Raw genomic sequence first — 16,649 nt, 5'->3', positions numbered from 1 at the left:
GACATTATATTACCTTCTGCCCTGGTCAGGGGATAAAGATTTTCTGTACCACAAACACTGGGCTTTTCTGACACTGCTTTGGCTCATAAATGTTCACCTGCTTGGAAGGTGATAGCACTATCTGTGACCTGCTTTCTCTCCCTGCTCAGATTCATTCATTCCATTCAAATATTGATGGAGTGAACACTGACACCGTGAGCACTGTGGTCAGTGGGCGGACACAGGCCCTGCCCGCAGGTATTTAAGAATCTGGACTGCAGTGAGTGGAGCTGGGAGAGATGCAGAAAGTAAATTAATAATTTTAAAATGCTAAAATTCAGTAGATGAAACAAACACAGTGCTAAGACAAAGAATATTGTAGGCAGAGAGGGATACGTGCTTGACCACCAGGAATGGTTGTGGAAGGGGCCACTGAGGGGATGACAGTTAATTTCAGGAGACTTGAACTTTGAGAGAGCCAGCCATGCCAAGAGTTTGGGAAAGAACAGCATGAACCAAGGCCATGAAGCAGGAGTGTTTTGTACACGGTTAATGGACAGAAAGAAGGCCTGTGTGACTGTGGCTCAGCAAGCAAGGTAAGTGTGGTCCCTCGACCAGGGGCTGGGGAGTGGGTGAGGGCCATACCATGCAGTGCTCTGTACCCTAAGATAAGAAGCATGGATGCGTACAAGGGGGAGCCTTGGAATATTCTGAAGTATGAAAACCAAATTATCTAATTTCCCTTATGAAAAGACCAAGGTTAGCTGCCAGGGGAAGAAGTGGTTTATTGGATGGAAGTAGTAAAGGGAGGCAGGGAGGCCACCGGGAACTACCACAGAGACCACAGGGAACCTTCAGCACCTCTGACAGTGCCATGTTGGGACTAAGGTTAGCATCGTGAAGAGAGAAGTAAATGAAAAGAACTGGCATATTTGAGAGTTAAAATGGACAGAAGTCGGTGATCAATTGAATATGGGGGAAAAGATGGAGGAATCAAGGATAGGTTCCACGTTTGGGGCTTAAACAAAAGATGGCCCCACTTACTGAGTGGGATGGAATGAATGAGGGGAAATGAACTGCTGGCTTGTGGACACAGGGTGCATGGTATCAAGCTGGGATTTGAGACGTATGGCCAAGAAATAGAGATGTGGGGGTGATCGGCATTGAAATATTATGGTTTAGGAATGGATGAAGTCACTGGGGAAACGATTTCAGAGAGAACAGTGACATTTAATATAATCAGTGGTGGAGGAGGAGATACCAACAAACAAGCCAGAAAAGCCAATAGAGAAAGCTGTCATGGAAATCAAAAGAAAGAAAAGGAAAGAAGTGTCTGAAGAAGGAAATGCTTTCAAAGATGCCAGGAGTTCAGGTGAGATTGGAACAAAACATGTCCGTCCGCCCATATCTGAAGCCAGAGTTCCCATTTTACTTCTCTGTAAAGCTTCCAAAATGTGGCCCAATGATCACTGGCTCAGCTGAACGCCCAATGTCATGACTGAGTTCATACAGTTCATTTGGTGATACATCATCACGCTGTGAAAGCTCTCGCGTAGTCTTTTTTTTTTTTTTAAGAGTTTATTTATTTATTTGACAGAGAGACATAGCAAGAGAAGGAACGCAAGCAGGGGGGAGTGGGAGAGGGAGAAACAGGCTCCCCAATGAGCAGGGAGCCCAATGTGGGGTCCGATGTGGGACTCGATCCCAGGACCCTGGGATCATGACCTGAGCCGAAGGCAGACGCTTAACTGACTGAGCCACCCAGGAGCCCCTCTCTCGTAGTCTTAAATCATCGTTTCAATATGCCAAAGGATGTGGAACTTTTCACATAATTTTGTCTTCTTTCTGAGGAGTGAATGACGTCTTACTCTTCTTTCTGATCCCACAGTGATCAGTACATATTTGGCACTCAGTATATATTTTCCCCAAAAGGCTCCCAGGAAGAAGAGGTGTGCACATGTGCTTACACAAATGCTCACACCACGGCAAGTAGGATGTTGCTGCACCTGCACTGACTATAGAGCAGAAAGCAAATGCTTGAGCAAAGGACCTGTTGCTCCACGGGGGCGGATGGGTTGGTATTCATCTATTGCCATGGTCATGCCGGATAAGCTAGACGGGGGCTCCGTCACGGGTCTTTCAGCCACAGCCCTCTAAGAATTTGCTAATCAACAGATCCTCTCTCCCAGACCCATAAAAATGCACATATACACTAATGCATGCGCTTTTAAAAATTATGGACTCTTTTCCTCATGATTTTTTTTTTTAAGATTTTATTTATTTACTTGAGATAGAGCAAGATCGAGAGAGAGAGAGCACAGAGGAAGAATGAGAGCACAGAGGCAGAGGGAGAAGCAGGCTCCCACTGAGCAGGGAGCCCGATGCGGGGCTCGATCCCAGGACCCTGGGATCATGACCTGAGCTGAAGGCAGACACTTAACCAACTGAGTCACCCAGATGCCCCTTCCTCACTATTTTTTAAAGATTTTATTTGAGAGAGAGAGTGTGAGAGTGAGTGGGGGTGGGGAAAGGGACAGAGGGAGAGAGAGAGAATCTCAAGCAGACTCCATGCTGAGCACGAAGCTGGATGTGGAGCTCAATCTCACAACCCTGAGATCATGACCTGAGTCACACCAAGAGTTGGACACTCAAGCGACTGAGCTACCCAAGCGCCCCTCCTCTCCCTCACTTCTAACAAATCCCTAACAAGCAAGTGTGTTGTATAGATGCAGACACAAAATGTCAGAAAAGTCACTGATCCCTGTCAAAGCCATCCAGAGACCTGGGAGTTGGAATACCAGGAATAAAAAACCCAGCTCCTCAGGAATAGGAGCAATCCACTCTAGAATCCACTGCCCTTCGGAGAGTGGATGCTCCATCTATATGTATCTGAGCAGTTGTTCTAAAGGACACTGAAAAACACCTCTACGCTCACACCCAAATGTACCATGTCCTTTTGGCATTTATTTTTTCATTTGTTCATTCAATGCATGTTTATTAAGAGCCTATTAAGTGCCAGGCTGTAGTAAAGCAGCAGGAAACTCCCAGAAGGAAAGTTTGGGACTGCTTCCATGCTTGCAGTGTATCTCTGGCTGAGGGCCAAGGCAATTTTGATGCAGCCTACATGAAGAACACTGACGGGGCGCTGGGGTGGCTCAGTCCTTAAGTGTCTGCCTTCGCCTCAGGTCATGATCCCAGAGCCCTGGGATCGAGTCCCACATTGGGCTCCCTGCTTAATGGGGAGTCTACTTCTCCCTCTCCCTCTGCCCCTTCTCACCCCCCACTTGTGCTCTCTTTCTATCTCTCTCAAATAAATAAATAAAATCTTAAAAATAAAAAGAACACTGACGTTCCACGTTGGAGTTTGCAGTTTTATGGGATGTCCCAAGTCAAAAGTGAACTGACATGCAACCTACATAAGCGGGGGCCACATTTAGGTAAGATGGGGTCAATATTGGATGATTTCTGATTCATACGTAGGTGCCTAAAATTATCTCCAATTACCTTCCCCTCCTCTACTTACAGTCTCAAGTTCTGAACTAAAAGATTCATAGAGGACCAAAAATAGAAAAACATGCAATTTTTGGCCAGGAGGGGATTAAAAATCCTCTAGGGAGTGTGAGTTGATTGGAATTTCAGCCAGTGTTAAATACAGTCCTTTAATGGAGAGCCACGCAATTGGAAGAAGGAATAATAAAATCTGATTTCCGGGGAGGAAAGAATCTAGGATACTTCAGAGAACAGTACAATATTTGGATGAAAAACTGAAAGAGAAGCAGAAGTCCCACAGGAGGAGAGAGGAGGGGAGAGCATCAGGAGGAAAGAAGGAAATAAGCAAAAGCAGGTGGTGTGATCGTTCAGAAGGTTTTCAGAGAAAAGAAAATTCCATATATGTAAGCTCATTAAATTCCAGGAGAAAAATAGTGGGAGATGCAGTAATAAATGAGAATTGGAATTAGATCATGGCAGGCCTTGAATAATGAAATGAAACTTCTTGACATGGACCTTAAATTCTACTTCTTTCTACACTCTTACCTATCTCAGTCAGTAGTGATTAGTTAAGCCCAGTTATCCAGGCCTGGGATCTTGAGGTGTCTTCAACTGTTGAATGCCCCCATGAGTTGACAAATCCAGACCATTCGACTTTGCTACGTGCCCACACGACACTGCACTTTATATTCCTCACACATTAAAGTGATTTGCTTTTGGTACTTATTTCATTCTACTGCTAGTTGCTGTTAGGACTGTTACTTCTAATAGAGAAGGGACAGTATCTTTTATACTTCTGTCTTCTCCCACTACCTTACACACACACACACACTCTCTCTCTCTCTCTTTTCTCTCTCTCTCTCTATATACAAACACACACAGTTTTTATTTAAATTCCAGTTAGTGAACATACAGGGTAATATGAGTTTCAGGTGTACAATAGAGTGATTCAACACTTCCATACATCACCCAGTGCTCATGATGACAAGTGTACTCCTTAATCCCCATCAGCTATTTAATCCATCCTCTACCCAACTCCCTTCTGGTAACTATCAGTTTGTTCTCTATAGTTAAGAGCCTCTTTCCTGGTTTGCCTCTTTCTCTCTCTCTTTTATATATATATATATTTTTTTTCTTTCTTTCTTTTTTTCTTTTTGTTCCCAAAGCTTGTTGTTGGGAACATGACCAGGAGTCTGGAGTTTATTTACTAGGCAATCAAGAGCCAATGAAAACACTTGGACATATAATAACCCTCTGTATTTGGGAGTATTACTGACTGATAAACTTCTAGAAATAGGCTTGATATGCAATGTTTAAATTTTGATAGGATCCCCCAAATTGCCTACATAAAAGATGCAAAATGTATGTTCCCATCAACAGTCTATACACACATGCATTTCCCCATGTCATTGTTTAACACTTGATATTACACAAACTTAAACTTTTTGTAGCACTTGCTTTATTTCATTTCTGAATCATTAGTAAGGTAGGATAGGTATCTCTTCACGTGCTTAAATGCTACTTGGATTTTTTTTTTTCTTTGAATTGCCTCCTCTTATTCTTTGTCTAGTTTTTCTAATGGAATGCTTTGTCCATTTCTTAGCAATCTCTATCAAGTCTGCTTATTGTGGCCAACAACCCATCTACTGTTATAAATTTTGAAAATAATTTCCTCAAATCTTCTGTCTGTATTTAGACTTTCCTACTGCTATCTTTTGTTGTTCAGAAGTTTAAATTCTTATATAAGTAAATCTGTCAATCTTTTAAAATATAACTTTCAAATATAATTTTATGTCAAGCTTAGTAAGATACATTACAGAAATACCTACCTTATTTTTCTTATAGTGTTCTGGTAGTTTTAACTTTTGTGTTTAGAACATGAATCCTTTTTTTTTTTTTTTTAATGATGTGAGGTAGGTGTCTTAATGGCATCTTATTCTTGTAAAAAATGCTGGGTTTGCTAATATTTATTAAATTTTATCGATCTCTATTCATAAATGAACTTGCACTATAATTTCTACCTTATAAAATTTTGGAAGGTCATGCACCCAGTTGTTAACAGTTGTTACCTCTGAAAAGTGAAACTGGGAAGCAAGGATATTATTTTGAATACTTCTGTACTTAAAATATTCTTTCAGAGAGCGATATTACATTTCTATTTTAATAAAATAAAAATTTTGATCGCTGTTGAGGAAGGCTGTATTTATCAGTCTAGGTTTTAGGCAAATGACTCTGATAAAAATAAAGGGCTGATCGAGAAGTAAAGGGACAGGAAGGGCTAGAACCTGAAAAAAGGTGGGGAGAGCAGGAAGGAAAGGCTAGTTCAAGAAGGCTGAAGATGGTTGTTAGGGGAATGAAAAGGAGAGGCAAAGACTAAGATCAGAAGAATGCTTTAGTGCTATCAACTGCCATGACTCCTGGCAGAAAACGATGATGTCAGCATTGTCCAATCACTGATGGTTTGGTGTATTTCCTAAGACGTAAAGAGAAACTGAAAATAACCTGAACCCATAGCATATTCATTTACAACATCTACAGCATTCTACCTGTTTTCTCTTCTCTCCTGCAAAAATGATCCAACTGTGCTCCCGGCCCTAAAGAAACACCTGTATCATTTGTTACTAAGTTTTTCTCCAATCACGATAATTTACCTCACCTTCCAGTTTTTACCTATAATCAAGTGTGTTTCTATGAAAGAACATACTGTCCCTAAGGTTCCTGCTTTTTTTGAGGGGGCAACTGTTCTATTTCCTTAGCGTGATATCAGTACCCACAGACTGTGGTCCTCCGGAGGGGACCAAGTTGGGCTGAACATGGGTCCTTGGCTCCAGGAGGAAGCTGTGCCTATCACTGACTCTCACACAGGCTGGGCACAGCATACAGTGCATCGTAGCTGAAGAAGAACTCCGTCCTGAGACCCCACCTAAGGCCTATTTTGAGAACAGAAACCCCCCTTCCTACTTCTGGAAAACATGGGGGAAAGAGAAAGATCTGGTGGCCAGAAAACTTGTATTTAATCAGTGAAGCCTGATTCACACATTTAACATTTTCCCTTTGGTACCTAGAAAAATAAACCAACCTACTCTACTTACCTATATCTGATTTCTAAAACCCTGATTTATGGCACATTCAGGTATCCCCAATTATAACAGCATTTAGATCAGTGTTCAATGGGAGACCCTGGCTGCTGAATTCACGGAGATTAATGGATTCTCCTTTTGAATTATTATTCCTATTGTTTTCACGCTAAAGTTACTTATTACACAAAGATGTGTATTCAGCGGCATCAAGAAGAATGAATCTAGCTATTATTTCTGTCTGTCTAGATATCAACATGTGGTTTTTAGGACAGATGGACTTATTTCTTGGAACTTAACACTGGTTCAAAGGCTGTTATTTTTTCTAGTAAAATATTCTGTTATTCTTAGGTAGGAATCTCCAAAAGTGAGACCAGAAAATGGTCTTGGGCCCAACAATATTAACTAAAAATTCTGATCACTGAGAAAAAATATGAACTTGTTTGATGATAACACTTAGCTCTTTCAAAGCTGAGCCACAGATTTTCATAACACTGAATTCTTTTATAATGAAGCAGCCCAATGAACAGCACCAATAACTTAACATGAAAATCAACTTTTTTCTCTTTTCTCTTACTTTGTTTAGCTTTCAATTAAAAACATTATTTTTTGCATTTCAATACCAATTTTCAAAAGGTATAAGGAAATATAAATGTGAGGCTAGTTGGGTCAGGGAGGGGGTTTACTGGTGATTACTGTCTGACAGCTAATCTGCTCAGGCTTTTGTCAGTGGTTCTGAAAGGTATTCAAGCAGAGGTTCCATAGGAGGAATTGCCGTGATTTTTAGAAACCTAACAACATATAATTTTGTTAAATTTGCATTCAAATAAATGCTTGCTTAAAAAAAATGCACCTGCTTGTTTCTATGACAATAGGCACAGTGAAATGATGCTCATACAGATGTGATGATGACTGTCACCCCCTGTTACTGCTGTTATTTTTTTCCTCAAACAATTCATCAAATTCTTCTCTGCTCTCTATCACTCAACCATTTGATATGGCTCAGTAGACAAAACTAGTCAAGGAAGTCTAAAGGATGTTTTGGGCTAATACTAAGAAACCAAAAGACATTTTTCTATTGTTACCCCTGAGACAATGTCTATTGACTTTGCTAATTGGATAATCAGCGTTCTTCTATAATTCAGTAGTAAATTATTTTATAGCTAGCAAGAATAGGATCATGTGGTTGCCTCCTAATCAATGTACACTTCAAAATACTTATTTTTAGTAAAAGTGATTTTTTTTAATACTATGTTTTGTCTTTACATATAATAACATATAGTCTAGAAACATCCAAATCATTATAAATATATATCCTGAAATGATACATAATTGAAAAACTCAGGGTTTTTTTTTTTTTGCTTCTATGCAGTAACCATTGTTAACTATCACAGGCATTAAACTTCATAGAAGACATGAAGCCATTATGCATTTTTAAATACTAGCAGGTCTAGCTATCACAGAAATTATAATGAAAAATTAAATCACTAATAAATGTATACACTACCTCATATAAAGTGATGACACCATATGTTTGAATTGGTTCTCGCCACTGAAGAAATATCTTCTCTTCAAAAGTACTTCCTTGGATGGATTCAGTAGGAACAGCACCTGGCACTAGAAGGGAAAAAAAAAAAAAATCAAGAAATGTTTGAGAGACCCGGCCCAAATTAGATTTTTCTAGACATGTTAGGTTTTTCACTCTCAATTGAGACATAAGATTTAATAGTCCATAGACAAACTCAGTTTTCTTCTAAAAAATCTGATATTTAAAACCATTTCGGCATGGAGCACTGGGTGTTATACAAAAACAATGAATCATGGAACACTACATCAAAAACTAATGATGTTCTGTATGGTGACTAACATAACATAATAAAATAAAATAAAATTATAAAATAAAGAAAGAAAAAAACCACTTTGGCTACACTGTCCTTATAAAGAAAATAATCTCATCACATTTTTCTTCAAAGTTCGAATCAATTAGAAGAAGCTCAGTAATCACCTTTTAAATGAACTTTTACGTTCTTCAGAAATAAAGATATAGAGCAATAAGAATGCCCACACATTGCTTGTGGGAGCAGAAATGGGTACAGCCACTTTGGAAAATAATTTGGTAGTATTTAGTAAAGCTAAAGAGGCATGTATCATATGAGCCAATAATCCTACCTCCAGGTATATTTCCTAGTAATATTCTTGCATGTATGTACCAGGAGACATATAGTAAGATGTCAACATAGCATTTTTTAATAAAAATAATAATTTGGGGACAAACTGAATGGTTTAATAAATTGTTATAGTCACAATATAACACACAAAAGACTGAGTATAAATGACAGCTATATACATTATCATGGATGAATTTTATGTTTTTATATATTTTAGAGTTATAATATTGAGTGACAAAATTATGTGAAGGAAAAATGGATATGAACTATTGTACTGATATTTAATATATGTTAAAAATACACACAAAATAGATGTTCTAAAAAGATGTGATATAGATGAGATAATATGTAATAATAAATATTTTTAAAATTATTTTATTTATTAATGATACAAAAGACTTTGGGAATTTTTATGCCAGTTTTTAAAAACCTGAAATATGCAACACCTTTTGACTAGTTTTCAAATAAATCTGACATAAGGGAAGGTGGAAATTTACCTGCTAATTTTCTATAAAATAACATTTAGTGTTATTTTAAAAGTATTGTTTAATCTCATTTTCACGTAAACTCAGTTTTTGCATATGTATTATATCATACACAATTTAGTGTATTAGCGTGTCTATTCTATTTAAAAACTAGTATATCTGTAGTGTTTATACATATATTTGAAGGTACATGATCAAATTTCTCGGTGACGGTGTGGATAATCAAGAAGTAGTTGGAGAGGACTCACACTTCTCAAAACTTACTACGAAGCTACAGTATCAAGACAGTGTGGTGTTGACATAGAGATAAACATACAGATTAGTGTAGCAGAATTGAGAGTACAACCTACATTTGCAGTCAATTGATTTTCATTAAGGGGCCAGGAAAATTTAATGGGGAGATGATAATCTTTTCAACAAATGGTGCTGGGACAACTGGATATCCACATGTGAAAAAACGAAGTTGGATTCTTACCTCACGCCATATAAGTTTATATCAAAATTGATTTAAGAGCTAAACGTAAGAGCTAAAACTACAAAACTCAGAATAAAACATAGGTGTGAACCTTCATGACCTTGGATTAGGCAATAGTTTCTTAGACATGACACCAAAAGCAAAAGCAGTAACAAAAAAAATACAGGTAAACTGTACATCATCAAAATGAAAAGCTTTGCACTTCAAAGGGCACTATCAAGAAAGTGAAAAGATAACACAAAGAATAGGAGAAAAGTTTTGCAAATCATATATCTCATAAGAGATATCTTAAATACATAAAGAATTACAAAAACCCAATAAGAAAACAAATAATCCAATTAAAAATAGGCAAAGGTTCTGTATAAACAGTTCTCCAAAAAAAGATAAACAAATGGCCAATAAGCACATGAAAAGATGTTCAACATATCCACCTAGCGGGAAAATGCAAATCAAAACCACAGTGAGATAGCACTTCACACCCCTAAAATGGCCATAGTCCAAAGGCCGATAATAAGTACCAGTGAGAATGTGGAGAACTGAAACCCTCATACACTGTTGGAGGGAATATAAAAATCCTACAGCTCCTATGAAAACAGTCTAGCAGCTCTCCAAATAGATACACATTGATAAATTTACCATGTGAATTCCACTCCTAGGTACATACCTAAGAGAATCGAAAACATATACTACTCAAAATTCTACACAAATACTAATATAAAATTATATATGAATATTAATATAAGCATTTTAATAATAGCCCCAAAGTGGAAACAACACAAATGTTCAAATCATGAATGGATAAACATATCTCAATAAATTTAGAAAAGGGAATTGGAGAATTTTTAGATTGTGGGACGATACGAATAGTCCTTTAAGGGTTGGTAAGATCTCCATAGGCTGGAAAGAGTGCCTAGAATTGCAAAAGGATACTCACAGGTAGTACACATTTTTTTAGTTGAGGGGCTACTGGTAGATGTAAGATTTTATAGTTATTTTGAATAGAGCTCAGTACTGCTTGGCAGAAAAAAAATTACTGATTCCGATGGGAGGCCTGGGTTCTGATTTAAGACTTCACAGTAATTAAACTGTGTAGTTTGGGCAATTCACTGAACTTCCTTGGGTCTCAGTTGCCTCATATTTAAAATGAGGAACTTGGATTAAGTTCATCTTTACCATCCAAACTCTAAATAATACATAAATATGAAAATAATTGTTTTATCTTAAGCTGAAGGAATTGATACGAAACTACATAAAGTGAAGAAAACCAAGGTATATATGAAGTTATAACACTGATGAGTTCTAAGAAAATTCAGATTCCAGGGTCTGAGATGGAAATATTCATCAGTCAGAAGCTGAACTAAAATTGGCCATGCCAGAGAAAACTCTAGTCTTTTCCTCTTGAGCTTGAAAGTGTTTATTATGATATCACCATCAGTTTTCTCACAGTAGCAAGATAAATATGAGTGGCTCTATTATTTTGAGATGATATTTACTAATTGAAAATACTTATTAATCTTTGTGCAGATGTAAAGAGGTAAAGACAGAAAAAATGTATCTTTGATTTCATTCAGTTACTCTAAATCATAGTGAAATAAAATGGGAAACAGTCAAAATTATGTTGAACAGAGGTCATCTTATAAGGGTAAACATTAAAATGTCCTTGGAGATCCTGTAATTGATAGCCCTGTGGAAACGTTAACAAGAAAACCTAACTGGGGTATGGCTATATATATATATATATATATATATATATATATATATATATATGCAGGAGCAGACAAAGTAAACTAAAATAAAATACTAGAAGAGTTAAATAAATTAGGGATAATAGTACCTCAAAGGAACTTAGGTCTACTACCTATTTTTAGAAATTCTTAGAAATTCAGTATCTGGGACAGATAAGCTTTAGTTTCTTTACCATTTTTTTAAAGATTTATTTATTTTAGAGAGAGAGAGAATGCATGCAGAGGGGAAGGGCCAGAGGAAGAGGGATAGAATCTCAAGCAGACTCCCTGATGAGCACGGAGCCCAACACAGGCCTCAATCTCATGACCCTGAGATCATGACCTGAGCTGAAATCAAGAGTCAGATGCTTAACCGACTGAGCTACCCAGGCACCCTGATAAGCTTTAGTTTCTAAGTTTGTGGAATTGAGCCCTATTCTTTCTTGTGATACCTTTAACAGTAATAAAAAGACAATTTTTTCCACACATTTCTCATGAAAAAAAAAAACAATATTCAATAGAAATATTATACCATAGTAAAACTCAATGTTCAATGAATTATAGCCTTTTATAATGGTAGATACATAAAGTGACTCCATCATTCTTTTCTCTTCAAACTCGGTATTGACAATTATTCTATTTTTGTCTTTCTTTTCTCTCTTTTTGAAGACTTTGTTGTTGTTGTTGTTGTTAGGAAATATACTTTGAAATAAAAGTTCTTCTAATTCACTGGATGCCAGTGTGCAATGAAAACAATAGGTTTTGGGGGGTTTTTTTTGGAATTGAGCCAAAGAGATTTTAATGAACTATTTTCAAATGAAGAAAAAGCTTGAAGCAAAATACGTACTTCTTTGAAAAACACTAAACCTATTTATAACTTTGACAAAAAATATATATATATATTTTTTGCTGAGACAGAAAACAAGATCTACAATTTGAAAATCCTCTACCCTTGGAAGCTGTTCTGTTTGTTTATTCAAGTCATTTCTATCTCATTATCATTATAGCCTTCTTTGTTTTTTGGGGTTTTTTGTTTTGTTTTATTTATTTATTTATTTATTTATTTATTTATTTATTTATATTTTTTATTATGTTAATCCCTATACATCATTAGTTTTTGATGTAGTGTTTCATGATTCATTGTTTGCATAAAACACCCAGTGCTCCATTCAGTACATGCCCTCTTTAATACCCATCACCCGGCTAACCCATCCCCCCACCCTTGCTCCCCTCTAGAACCTTCAGTTTGTTTCTCAGAGTCCATAGTCTCTCATGGTTCGTCTCCCTCTCCAATTTCGCCCCCTTCATTTTTCCCTTCCTACTATCTTCTTCTTCTTTTTTTTTTTTTTAACATATAATGTATTATTTGTTTCAGAGGTACAGGTCTGTGATTCAACAGTCTTACACAATTCACAGCACTCACCACAGACATTGGGGAAAACAATAGGTTTTTATTTGGAAGTCATGCACGCTCCAACTTCTGGGACTAGCAAGACAATTTAAACAAACCAAAAGATAAGTTATTCTGATCTCATGTTTTGACAGAACTTAACAGAACTCCTAGCTCATTCCTTTCTCAATTTGAAACCCAAAAGTGGTGAAGGGGTTTATGCATGTGGGTTTGTGAGCAAGACATACTCGCTCATCTCTAGAAACGACTACATGTCATCTCCCCCTCTCATTGATTAAAACATTACTGTTGATTAAAACATGAATGATTATCAACAAACTTTATTGTTTTATCTAAGGACTAAAAGAATACTTTTGAGTGTTTTATTACCTACTCAGTATGATGCCTAGTGTTACAGAGGAATAGAAGGCTTCTTCTCTCTAGTTTATAGTTAAGAGAAAAAAGATTATATGTAATAGAGACAGATCAAGGAAAGGTCACAGTGAGTTGCTTTGAATCATTACAACAATAATACTGACCACTTATTAGAGCCCCCCCACCCCCATCACTACAAAGAGCTCTCTATGTAAATTTCCTCTAACTCTAATATGGTTGAGAACTGTTACTATTCTCACTTCTCAGATGACGGAACTAAAGCCCAGAGATTTAAAGATTCTAATCAGCTACAAAGGAGGTCGAAGGATTTAAGAGTTGGAGGCAGCTCTCTGAAGGACCTGAAGGCTGAGGAGCTCTTTGAAGGGCAGCAGAGGAGATGGAAGTGAGAGGCAGCCAGGTGGAAGGCAGGAGGCAGAGGAGAGCAGACCTTGAGGAAGAGCCTGGAATGGAAGGAGCATGGCCTATGGCACTGACGTTGGGGTGACATCTTTGCAGAATGAAATGCACTGGAGGAAAAGTCACTAGTTCTAGAGAATGAGCCAGGAATACAGAAAACCTTGAAAGTCAAAATTTAAATTAAGTAATTGAAAGCTCTGTGGAGAGAGCGACACAATGCAGATGTATTTTATTTTATTGTTAAATTTTGCTTAAATTCAAGTAGAACTAACTTACAGTGTTATATTAGTTTTAGGGGAACAATACAATGATTCAACAATTCCATATACATTTCCTGGTGCTCATCAGGGTAAGTGTACTTTTAATCCCTTTTATCTATTTCACCCATCCCTCCACCCAGCTCCCCTCTGGTGACCACCATTTTGTTCTCTGTATTTATTTATTTATTTTTTAAAGATATTTTATTTATTTATTTGACAGAGAGAGACACAGCAAGAGAGGGAACACAAGCAGGGGGAGTGGGAGAGGGAGAAGCAGGCCTCCCACGGAGCAGGGAGCCCGATGTGGGGCTCAATCCCAGGACCCCGGGGATCATGACCTGAGCTGAAGGCAGACGCCTAATGACTGAACCACCCAGGCACCCCTGTTCTCTGTATTTAAGAGTCTGTTTTATGGTTTGTCTCTTTTTTCTTCTTTTGTTCATTTGTTTGTTTCTTAAATTCCACATATGAATGATATATGGTGTTTGTTTTTCTCTAACTTATTTCACTTCACATTACACCCTCTATGCCCAGCCATGCCATGTGGCAAGATTTCATTCTATTTTACAGCTGAGTAATATTCCATATATTATCCACCTATAAGTGGACACTTGGGTTGCTTCCATATCTTGATTATTATAAATAATGCTGCAATAAAAGTAGGGGTGCACATATCTTTTTGAATTAGTGTTTTCATTTTTGGGGGTAAATACTCAGTAGTAGAATAACTGCATCTTACAGTAATTCTATTTTTAATGTCTTGAGGAGCTTCCATGCTGTTTTCCACAGTGGCTGCATCAATTTATACTCCCACCAACAGTGCACGAGGGTTCCTTTTTCTTTAAATCCTCACCAACACTTGTTTCTTGTGTTTTAGATTTTAGCCATTCTGACAGGTGTGAGGTGATACCTCATTGTAGTTTTTAATTTGCATTTCCCTGATGATGAGTGATATTGAGCATCTTTTCATGTGTCTGTTGGCCATCTGGACGTCTTCTTTGGAAAAATATCTATTCAGGTCTTTTGCCCATTTCTTAACTGGATTATTTCTTTTCTTGGTACTGAGTAGTATAAGTTCTTTATATATTTTGAATATTAACCCCTTATCAGATATATCATTTGCAAATATCTCCCCCCCCCATTCAGTAGGTTGCCTTTTTTTATTGTTTCCTTTGTTGTGCAGAAGTTTTCTATTTTGATGTAGTCCCCAAAGTTTAATTTTGCTTTTATTTCCCTTGCCAGAGGAGACATACCTAGAAAAATGTTTCTATAACTGATGTCAAAGAGAGAGGACTCAAATAAATAAAATCAGAAACGAAGGAGGAGAACTAACAACCAACACCATAGAGATGCAATTGTATTTTACAGATTCATTTTGTGGGTGAGTAGGCAACATTAAAATGGGGTAAGGCTGGAACCACCAAGGAAGGTGAGAAATTTCAGCATGAAATAATGAGGATCTGGATATAGGTAGTGGAAATTGAGAGAAAAGCACACTCTAAAATTTTGGGAGTAGAAACAGCAGGAGTTAGAACCAAAGGAAGCAGAGAAATGTGGGATGCAGGGGGGAAAGAGTCAGAGGTGACCCACTGACAATGTTGGCACTCTCTTCTCACTTTTCGGAGACATGAAGAAGAACTGGAAGAAACACAGACAGGGCTTCTAGCACAGCCTGATTGGGTGACCTGTAGCAAACTAATACTCCTTACAAAAATAACTGCAATCAGACAACTATTTGAGAGCAACCAGCACAGGTAGGTTGTGGGGCTACAGAAAAGAGAAGAGAAATCTGTAGGGTGAGCTCCTCATTTACCTTAGCTGTTCCCACGTTTTCCTTCCACAGCAAAATGAATGTGTCATATGGGTAATAAACACTCAAAAATACTTCGTCAGCTCTTTAAATGGTACAATACAGTGTTGTTGTAAACATTTAGTGCGTGTTATAATCAATAATCAAGGATCATGGCATAATCAGCTGCATAAGAAAAAAAAGTGTAACATCTCTTTTTCCCAAGGATAAGTAAGTATATTCATTTGATGGGCTTCTCAAGTTCTTTGCCACTTATTCTGATGCCCGGCAAATAAACTGTAGGTCAAATATATGATGCACTACCACTGTATTTTATGTGCCATATGTACATGTAATTGTATGTGGATGTCCCCTGTATAATCAATGTAAAAGCTCATCTATATCCATGCTATGGGATTCAATGTATAATTTTACTATTTTAAATTATTTCAGAGGCTTATTGCAATCGTGTATTTGCTTTTTTTGATGAGTTGCTGGTAACACGCATTGTCTATTTGTTAAATCCTTGTTTACTGAGGTAATATCCAATTATAATATTGTTCCTATGGGTAAGTATTATCTATTACACGGCCACCAACCTAATGAGGTAATTTCTCAGCACTGTGCTGAAAAGCAAGGGCAGCCTCTATTTTGTGCTGAATTTTTATCTGAACTAGAAGTATGTTTCAGAATACCATTTCAATATATTTAAATAAGCATTTCATATAAATAATACCCAAGCAGCAACTCTTAAGTCCAACATGATAATAAAACTTGAATGAAGAACTATTTAGAGCAATATAGAATAATTATATATAGAAAGGTAACTCTATGACTCATAAGGAATTAAACTTCTACATCTTTCTTCCTTTACCTCTTTAAATCCATGCTTATATTCTCAGAAGCACATTTATATTATTCAACAGAGTAACTAGTTCCTTCATTTTCATTACAGAGATCTCAATTTAAAAGAAGTAAAAGCTGCTTTTCTGATGGCATATATATTTCGTACAAACATATC

General features: G+C 37.2%; 1 protein-coding gene across 2 annotated transcripts in view; it reads right to left on the bottom strand.

Annotated features, from left to right (window-relative positions):
- The window catches only part of PTPRM (protein tyrosine phosphatase receptor type M), an 810,901-nt gene that overhangs the window by 310,891 nt on the left and 483,361 nt on the right, over positions 1–16,649 (bottom strand). For both annotated transcript variants that reach the window (XM_045887027.3, XM_045887028.3), the window contains exon 9: positions 8,053–8,162. In XM_045887027.3, the coding sequence (XP_045742983.1) occupies positions 8,053–8,162 (110 nt within the window). The remainder of the gene's footprint in view (positions 1–8,052; positions 8,163–16,649) is intronic.

The sequence above is a fragment of the Mirounga angustirostris genome, unplaced genomic scaffold (genome assembly GCF_029215605.1).
Source record: "Mirounga angustirostris isolate CCGP_5_RB_7025 unplaced genomic scaffold, mMirAng1.0.hap1 SCAF_14, whole genome shotgun sequence".
In the NCBI taxonomy this organism is placed as follows: domain Eukaryota; kingdom Metazoa; phylum Chordata; class Mammalia; order Carnivora; family Phocidae; genus Mirounga; species Mirounga angustirostris.
The sequence above is the reverse complement of the archived record's forward strand: the minus strand, read 5'-3'. Positions and strand labels throughout refer to the sequence as shown.